Below are 10,553 nucleotides of genomic sequence, written 5' to 3'. Positions count from 1 at the left end.
CTGACTTTAAGTGATATATTAACCACATTGTCTTAATAAATATATACAAAATAGTTTACCTAAAAACTGTATAGTAGATTACATGTTAGGCCACAAAACAAGTCTCAATAAATTTAAGAGGATTAAAATCACATCAAGCATCTTTTCTGACCACAAGACTATGAAACTAGAAATAACTATGAAAACAAAACTGGAAAAACATGAACATGTGAAGACTAAACAACATTCTACTAAACAATTAATGGATCAGCAAAGAAACTAAAGAGGAAATTTTTAAAATACCTTGAGGCAATAAAAATGGAGACACAGTTTTCCAAAATCTATGGAACGTAGAGTATATTTGCCAACTATAGGCTGTACAACCTAATGTTTGCTACAGTGCAGTGAAATAGAGATTTTAACACTATGTGTTTGTACAAAATTTCTCAGAATCAAGGTGCAAAAGTCTTCATTTTCAGAAAAGGAAAGTTATAAGCAAAGATCTTTCAGAATGAAGTTATAGGTAACAAATCAGTGTTGTAGCATAAATAATAAAAGGAGTTTTATTAAGCTTTCATCTGGAAAACAAGTTTCCAAATTATAAAAACATGTTTATATATATAGACCTATAGGGGTCTAAATGTAAAAAATATATATATATATAATTGTATATTTTAAAAAGTGAAATAATCAACAACAACATTAAGAAGTGCACGGTTATACTAACAACAATGGTGTTTTTCTTTATATGGCTTTGCAAGCTATAGAATACTCCGTGGCTATGCTTTTTCTTAGGAATCAGAATCCGATGTTAGTCCAAAAAGGTTCAATTGGTTCAACTGCAAAATAATAAAATCAAGTTTCTGCTTCTGCTTTACTCTCCACCTTTAATGTGTAGCTTTTGTCTTCATGCTGTTTATGCAACTCTATATATGTCTACCACATTTTAAGTGGATAGAGTATAGGATGAAGTAAAAGAATTTGCTTTATGACAGCTTGCCCATGGTTAATCCATCTTTAGCCATAAATCCATCTAGAGAAACATAAAGGGTAAAAGACTGAGTATATTATTCAAGAATTTTTAAATGGCTAATTTAAAATATTTCTTGAATATTTTCATATTTGTCTTCATCTTATAAAATATTTAAGTAAAATAAACCTCAAATGCTGCATATATAATATATTTTGGAGAAAAGACATGAACCAAGGGATTTATATTACCACTGTGTAATTGTAAGGTTGGGACTAGACACATACATTCCATAGTATGTTACAGAATGTTTTTTGTGTGTGTGTTTGTGTACTGTGTTTACTTAACAATGTTTTTAATTTCAGAGATTTAAGAAGTAATTTGGGGTTTCTTTTAGTCACCCTTTTTCTTCTTCTATCTCAATGTACTTTCTTTTTAATTTAAATTTATTTATTTTAATTGGAGGCTATTTACTTTACAATATTTTATTGGTTCTGCCACACATCAACATGAATCCGCCACAGGCGTACATGTATTCTCCATCCTGAACCCCTCTCCCACCTCCCTCCCTGTACCATCCCTCCAGGTCATCCCAGTGCACCAGCCCCAAGCATCCTGTATCAAACCTGGACTGGCGATTTGTTTCTTATATGATATTATACATGTTTCCATGACATTCCCCCAAATCATCCCACCCTCTGCCTCTCCCACAGAGTCCAAAAAACTGTTCTATACATCTGTGTCCCTTTTGCTGTCTCACACACAGGGTTATCATTACTATCTTTCTAAATTCCATGTATATGTGTTAGTATACTGTATTCGTGTTTTTCTACTTCACTCTGTATAATCGGCTCCAGTTTCATCCACCTCATTAGAACTGATTCAAATGTATTCTTTTTAATGGCTGAGTAATACTTCATTGTGTATATGTACCACTGCTTTCTTATCCATTCATCTGCTGATAGACATCTAGGTTGCTTCCATGTCCTGCCTATTATAAATAGTGCTGCGATGAACATTGGGGTACATGTGTCTCTTTCAATTCTGGTTTCCTTGGTGTGTATGCCCAGCAGTGGAGTTGCTGGGTCATAAGGCAGTTCTATTTCCAGTTTTTTAAGGAATCTCCACAATGTTCTCCATAGTGGCTGTACTAGTTTGCATTCCCATCAACAATGTAAGAGGGTTCCCTTTTCTCCACACCCTCTCCAGCATTTATTGCTTGTGGATTTTTGGATAGCAGCCATTCTGACTGGCGTGAAAAGGTACCTCATTGTGGTTTTGATTTGCATTTCTCTGATAATGAGTGATGTTGAGCATCTTTTCATGTGTTTGTTAGCCATCTGTATGTCTTCTTTTGAGAAATGTCTATTTAGTTCTTTGGCCCATTTTTTGATTGGGTCGTTTATTTTTCTGGAATTGAGCTGCAGGAGTTGCTTCTATATTTTTGAAATTAGTTCTTTGTCAGTTGCTTCATTTGCTATTATTTTCTCCCATTCTGAAGGCTGTCTTTTCACAATGCTTATAGTTTCCTTTGTTGTACAGAAGCTTTTCATTTTAATTAGATCCCACTTGTTTATTTTTGCTTTCATTTCCAATATTCTGGGAGGTGCGTCATAGAGGGTCCGGCTGTGATTTATGTTGGAGAGTGTTTTGCCTATGTTCTCCTCTAGGAGTTTTATAGTTTCTGGTCTTACATTTAGATCTTTAATCCATTTTGAATTTATTTTTGTGTGCAGTGTTAGAAAGTGTTCTAGTTTCATTCTTTTACAAGTGGTTGACCAGTTTTCCCAGCACCACTTGTTAAAGAGATTGTCTTTTCTCCATTGTATATTCTTGCCTCGTTTGTCAAAGATAAGGTGTCCATAGGTGCGTACAGAGTGTTTTATAAGAAATTAATCAAAGGAAATGGGAAAAAAATAGTTTTAAAATATTATGTGATTTTCTTTAACGACAAAAGTTAGGTATTTATCATAGTAGTGCTTTAAACCATTTTTTGACCATCATGTAAACTTTATTACCAGAATCTTCCCTAGAACTTTCCTTAGTGCTTCCTTGACCTCTTTGTTCCTCAGAGTATAAATAAGAGGATTAAGCATGGGGGTCACCACTGTGTAGAAGAGAGAGACAAACTTTCCTTGATCTTTGTATGTACTTTTGGCTGACTGCAGATACATGAACATGATGGTTCCATAGAACATGACGACAACTGTCACATGGGAAGAACAGGTCCCCAAAACTTTCTTTCTTCCAGTAGCTGATTTGATCTTCAAAACTGCTTGCGTAATGTAACCATAAGAGACTAGGATGAAGGAGATAGGCACAACAAGGAAGAGGATACTAGCCACAAAGAGCTCAGCCTCATTGAAAGTGGTATCCACACAAGCCAACTTGATAAGTACAGGGACTTCGCAGATAAAATGATCCACTTGGTGATGCCCACATAAAGGTAGCTGCAGGGTGAGAGTGGACTGTACCAGGGTGGTGGCCACACCACTAAGCCATGCTAAAGATGTCAGGGCCATGCAGAGATGAGGATGCATTAGGAGAGCATAGTGGAGGGGACGGCAGATGGCCACATAGCGATCATAGGACATCACAGCCAGAAGGACACACTCAGTAGATCCAAGAGCAAGAGAGACATAGAGCTGAACCATGCAGCCACCATAGGTAATGGTTTTCATGGGATCCTGCAAGTTTACCAGGAGCTGAGGAGTAACACTGCTAGTAAAGCAGAGGTCCAGGAAAGAGAGATGAGAAAGGAAAAAATACATTGGTGTATGAAGTTTGGGTTCCAGATGAGATATCAGAATGATGATGGTGTTCCCTAAAATCGTTAGTAAATATAAGATCAAGATGACCACAAAGAGGGCCGTCTGTAACTGAGGGTAATCAGAAAACCCTAACAGGATAAAACCTGTTATGTTTCCCTCATTGGTGCTCTTCACCATCCCCATGTGCAAAGTATGTTCCAGAAAGTTGAGTCATAGCTGAGAAAGATTATGTATTACATAAGGTCAGATAAATGACAATGTCATCTCTCCCAAAAGTTATATGTTAAATGGTTAGACCTCATAACTTGTATCTATTTTCCTATTATGTGCATTCTAAATAAATACAGTGTGCATTCTCTCAATGGCATAGGTGTCTTCTGATGCTCTGCAAGATAGAAAAGAACAGATTTTTTTAAATGATCAAACTATAGCAATTAAAACAGTATTGTATTGGCATAAAGGTAAACGTATAGATCGTTGGAGCAGGATAGAGAACCTAGAGATAAACACTTGCATATAAACAAGTAATCTTCAACAAAGAGACCAAGAATACACAATGTAGAAAGGGCAGTCTCTTCAATAAACAGTTTGGGGAAAACTGAATATCCACATGCAAAAGAATAAAACTGAACCCCTAGCTTACACCATACACATAAATCAACTTAGATTAAAGATTTGAGTGTAAAATCTGAAACTGAAACTCCTAAAAGAAACATGGAGGAAAACCTTCATGGTATTGGTTTTGGTGATGGTTTTAAAGGTATAAGACCAAACCATGGGCAACAAAAGCAAAAATCTATGGAAGGGGAGAAAATATACAAAATTATACCTGACATCCAAGATATGTAAGAAATTCAAATGTCTACAACAACAAAAGAGATGACCCAATTAAAAAGTGAACAAAGAACTTGAACAGACATTTCTCAAAACAAGACATACAAATGTCCAGTAGGCATATGAAAAAGTGTTCAACACCACTAATCATCTGGGTAATGCAAATAAACCCACAATGAGATATCACCTCATACCTGTAAGGATGGCTATTATAAAAAAAAAATGACAACAAATGTTGGAAAGATTATGGAGAAATTAGAATCTTTGTACAGTATTAGTGGGAATGAAAAACAGAATCAATGTTCCTCAAAATATTATAACTATCATACGGTCCAACATTCCCACTTCTGGGTATACACCCGAAAGAATTGAAATTGGGATCTTTAAGTGATAACTTCATTCCTGTATTTATTGCAGCATTATTCACAACAGCCAACCTAAGTGTCCATCTAATAATGGTCAAATTAAAACATATACTATTCAACTTTAACTAATGGAGTATTGTTAGCATATTGATAAGATATTATGAATAAATAAAGGAGATACAGTATATTCCGTGCATGCCTGCTAAGTCCTTTCAGTTGTGTCCAACTCTGTGCGACCCTATGGACTGTAGCCTGCCAGGCTCCTCTGTCCTTGGGAATTCTCCAGGCAAGAATGCTGGAGGGGTTGCCACGCCCTCCTCCAGGGGAGCTTCCTGACCCAGAGATCAAACCTGTGTTTCTTATGCCTCGTACACTGGCAGATGGGTTCTTTACCACTAGTGCCACCTGGGAAGCCCCTTATGGTATTTTAGTCAACTTTAATTAATGGAGTATTATTAGAATATTGATGAAATATATTTAGCCTTAAAAAGGAAACAAGTCTTACAATGTGCAACAACATGGATGTACTTTGAGACGGTATATTATGTAAAATAGGTCAGATACAAATGGACAAACACACCTCTAATATGTAATATGCAAAACAGCCTTATAGAAACATAAAATGGTGATGGCCAGAGGATGGGAGGAGGAGGAAACAAGGAGGTGCTCAATGGTTAAAAAATTGCAGCTATACAATGTAAGTTCTAGAGAGCTGCTGTCCAACTTATTGCTTATAATTAACAATACTATATTATGTACTTAACATTTGGTACCAGGGTAAATCATGTTATATATTCCTACCACACATTCACACAAAAAGCAAAAGAACACAGGGGAACTTTAGGAGAAGACATATAAATGTATTACCTAGATTGTGGTGACTGTATCATGGGTCCACACATATGTCCAGACACATGAACTTATATATGTTAAATAAATTATGAATTTATTTATATATTAGTTCTACCTCATAAAGCTATAAAAAAAAGAAGCACCATCATCTGCTTTAGGAAATTAATTTTATTATCACTTCCATCCAACCAAATGTACCCCTTTATATTGATGTCTTTCTAGTCACATGAAGGGGAAACTCAGTTAATTTCAACTAGAGAAAAAAAACAGGCTTATTTAAGCAACTTTCAATAAAGTGAGAATAAGACCATTTTTCATCACCCCAAAAGAGTGGAAATTAGTTGTAACACTATGTAATTTTTAAATATACCAGATAAGACTGGCATTAATTAAAAATCAACTACTCAGAGCTATATGTTCAGTCAAAGGTGCATACGTATTTAGTATTTAAGGCAACATTTGAATCTATTTCTTATGATCAACCAGTTAATTCTATACTCTTACCTATCTTTCTTTTTCTTTCCCTTAGTGTTTGTTTCTGTGCTTTTGAAAAATTCCTCATTCTCTGTTTTTCAGAGACCCAGGATCCTCCAGGCTCCAAAAAGTCTTTAGGAAATGAAATGCTAGCCATATGATTTTTTATTTCTTTTTCCTGTAATCATTTGCATATTTTTTATCAACTCAAAGTGTGAGTGCAAAATGTATTTCATATTTTGAAAGCACGTTATTAAGGGTAAATAAAACATTCTTTATTATCCTTATGGTAGTAAGCATACTTTACTACCATACACTCCAAAAAAAATCTTTGTTCTCAACTATCTGGGAACGTTGATAATGGATAAATATATTTTTGCATTTGACTAAGTTGTATATGTGTCTACTCACAACAGACACTCACAACAGATTGTGAGATTCATGAGACCAGGAGTCATATATGATATGACTTCTCTGTCTCTAACCCTTAGAGTGGTCAGCACAAAGTAGCCTTTCAAAAATTATTCAGCAGTTCACTCATATTATATCCACCATATTATACCTCTTTCTTTTTCCCTAGGGAAACTAACATGTCTCTAGGCAACTAGTAGATAGTAGATATCACTACCAAATGAATGATCAGAACTTACCAACCTTCCCTCAAATTAGAGATATCTCAAACATATATGGCTCTGCTATCTATTTGAACATGGCTTTATTGAAAGCATGAAGCTGAGAAAGTGGACTTGTAATGTCATAACTAGGGGTCAAATCCACACATGGCCCTTTTCTTGATTTTTATGAACTCTATCCCAGTCTTACAACTACAAAATGGAAACACTCTGACATATCCTGATTATTTCATCTTTTTCTCATCCTTTCTCAGTAGGAAATACCATAAACTTTATGTTTATTACTAAAGCAAATGATCCCTTTTCAAATATTTTTAGTAGATATTATGCAGAGTACTCTTGCCTGGAAAATCCCATGGATGGAGGAGCCTGGTAGTCTGCAGTCTATGGGGTCGCGAAGAGTTGGACACAACTGAGTGACTTCACTTTGACTTTTCACTTTCATGCATTGGAGAGGGAAATGGCAACCCACTCTAGTATTCTTGCCTGGAGAATCCCAGGTATAGAGGAGCCTGGTGGGCTGCCGTCTATGGGGTCACCAGAGTCGGACACGACTGAAGCAACTTAGCAGCAGCAGCAGCAACTGTTATTAGTTCCTATCACTTCAGATCAGTGCCCTGCAAAATGTCTACCTTCCACTTCACTGGCAATATTCCAATTCATTGACTTTTTCTTTGCATAGTAAACAATTACTACTTCAGTTTACATTTTCTTTCATCTGAACCTTTAAAAACCTCACAATAAACATGAATGAGTGGACTTACAGGAAACAGCAGCAGTGTCCAAACACCTTCCAAATGTACATTGCTAAGTTGACAGGAAGCAGTTAATTCCAATTATAGATATCACTAACTTGGACTCATTAAGTAACAGTATTTTTCTGAGCAAGTAAAATATCTTTATTGCTCATTAAGAACACATTATGCATTACTAAGCATGAAAGTTTCAAAACAAGTTGTGAAAAACATTTTTAAGATGTAAATATTGACAATGAATGTAGCTTTTCCACTTCTCTCTTTAAAACTAATAGCTTAAACACAAATGGCAGAAAATAGAAAGTGAATACTATTCTAAGCAGGAACAGTTCTAAAAGCTATGGAATGTTTATAAGCCTGTATTATATATTCCACATGTTATGTGCCTGATATGTTAAAATTTAACAAATCACATGAACAAAGAGTGAAACTCTCTTTACTAAGCACTATTCGATATAGGTCTCATCTTGGACAAACAAAGTATAATATATAAAGGGCCATGAAAATGTATATACTTCTGAAAGTATAGCCCATATAAGGGATGGCTCCATAGCTGGGAAGATTAGCTAGTTTCATAATTGAGTGACAGGGTCAAGTATCAAGTTGAGCTGGGCATGTTCCAGAGTAGAGATTTCATTAAGGAAAGAAATGATTGAAAACTATATATCTTGAGCGAACATTCAAGATGCCCTCTGTACTTTCCTATCAAATGATTGAAGGACAGAACACAAATTCTAAATTACCAACATTTAATTCTCCCTCTCATATTCTAAAAATACCACTAAAATAGCTGGGGTGGGAAGATGGAAACTATAAGACAAAATGATTCTGCTGTATTTGGGAAAAGACAAGTCTAGATCACTGTATACATCAAAAGATAATGGATATGTAAAAAGTATAAAACACTGAACCTAATGTTTGAAAGTGAAAGTTGTTCAGTCGAGTTGGACTCTTTGCGACCCAATGGACTCTGCTACTGATGCTGCTAAGTCCGACTCTGTGTGACCCCATAGATGGCAGCCCACCAGGCTCCTCTGTCCCTGGGATTCTCCAGGCAAGAATACTGGAGTGGGTTGCCATTTCCTTCTCCAATGCATGCATGCATGCTAAGTCACTTCAGTCATGTCTGACTCTGTGTGACCCTATGGACAGCAGCCCACCAGGCTCCTCTGTCCATGGGATTCTCTAGGCAAGAATACTGGAGTGGGTTGCCATTTCCTTCTCCACCAGGAATTCTACAGTCCATGAAATTCTCCAGGCCAGAATACTGGATTGGGTAGCCATTCCCTTCTCCAGGGGATCTTCCCAACTCAGAGATAGAACCCAGGTCTCCCACATTGCAGGCTGATTCTTTACCAATTGAGCCACCAGGTAAGCCCAAGAATCCTGGAGTGGGTAGCCTATCCCTTCACCAGCAGATCTTCCGGACCCAGGAATAGACTGGGATCTCCTGCATTGCAGGTGCCTTCTTTACCAGCTGAGCTACCAGGGAAGCATAATGTTTATGTTTTTCAAAATAAAATGCAACAACAACAACAAAAATCAAAGACAAAGAAAAACAAGGAAATGAAGATCTCCAAGAAACAAAAGTTAGATGAAGAATGTATATACTTCAAGAATTTCTCCAAGAAACAAGGTAAATGTTTGGGAAATAAAATGTACTCCTCTTCACTCTCTAAGAATTTAAGACAACCTGTAGCTACAAAAACAAATGATTCAAATCAACAGTAGTTTTTAAAGAAGGACTGGCTAATCGTGTGAAAAACATCAGGAAAATGTATAATGGTTACTGCCTAAATTATATTTCACAAAGAAATTTTCATACAAAACAGCAAATTGAGGCTAGATTGTAAACAATTTTTACGCTTTATTATAAAACTGCCAGTCATCTGTTGTGCAAAATACCATCATTAAAACTTTCAATTAAAGTGGAAATAGGCTTGTAAACAAAGACACATTTCTGATTCCCAGGTGGCGCAGTGGTAAAGAATCCGCCTGCCAGTGCAGGAGACATAGGAGATGTAGGTTCAATCCCTGGCTCGGGAAGATCTCCTGGAGTAGAAAATGGCAACCCATTCCAGTATTCTTACCTGAAAAATTCCATGGACAAAGGAGCCTATCAGGCTACGGTACATGGGGTCACAAGGAATAGGACATGACTGAGCATGCAAGCAATATCATGTGAAGAACCATACTGTGTAATTGAGACTAAATAAATCATGCTAAAAGACTCTGATGCTGGGAGGGATTAGGGGCAGGAGGAGAAGGGGACGACAGAGGATGAGATGGCTGGATGGCATCACCGACTCGATGCACATGAAGGGAGTTGGTGATCAACAGGGGGGCCTGGCGTGCTGCAATTCATGGGGCCACAAAGAGTCGGTCACGACTGACTGACTGAACTGAACTGAACTGAATAATCATTCCTTCCACCAATACCTAAGGAGTATCTCTCAAGTTTCAGCCAGACTTCCCCTCCAGCTCCCCCTGCAAATGTTGACTGTCTAATCTGCAATTATGTTTCTTCGTTCTATGTAACCCACTCTTCCTTGGGCTCCCCACATGCTCTGTTATGGGCCTTAAATCATTGTATGAAACTAACTTTTGGATTTGATAGCTGCCTCCTAACATGGGCACTCTTGGTCTCTTTGTCTTGATCCAATCCACCGTGACAAGGAACAACCCATGGGACAGTTCTCTAAACCCTTGAAGATAATGCCCTCTTGTATTCCAACAGATGCTACCACCTTTAAGACCACTGATTATCTGTGCTATCCTCAGAAAATGACATAATCAATGTTGTCTTGAATTGTCACCCAATCAATGTTGTCACCTGCAGCCCAACCCATCTGCCTTACACAACCATCTGCAGGGTATTTTCATCCTCAAGAAATGAGATATTCATAATTCACGTTGTCTTG

At 37.0% G+C, this 10,553-nt stretch overlaps 1 protein-coding gene across 1 annotated transcript; it reads right to left on the bottom strand.

Moving 5' to 3' along the window:
• Positions 1-2,949: 2,949 nt before the first annotated feature.
• Positions 2,950-3,903, bottom strand: LOC101116054 (olfactory receptor 2G2-like). The gene has a single exon (XM_015095676.3). The coding sequence runs from the start codon at positions 3,901-3,903 to the stop codon at positions 2,950-2,952; it is 954 nt and encodes a 317-aa protein (XP_014951162.3).
• Positions 3,904-10,553: the final 6,650 nt, after the last annotated feature.

Source organism: Ovis aries, chromosome 5, assembly GCF_016772045.2.
Source record: "Ovis aries strain OAR_USU_Benz2616 breed Rambouillet chromosome 5, ARS-UI_Ramb_v3.0, whole genome shotgun sequence".
NCBI lineage: Eukaryota > Metazoa > Chordata > Mammalia > Artiodactyla > Bovidae > Ovis > Ovis aries.
The sequence above is the reverse complement of the archived record's forward strand: the minus strand, read 5'-3'. Positions and strand labels throughout refer to the sequence as shown.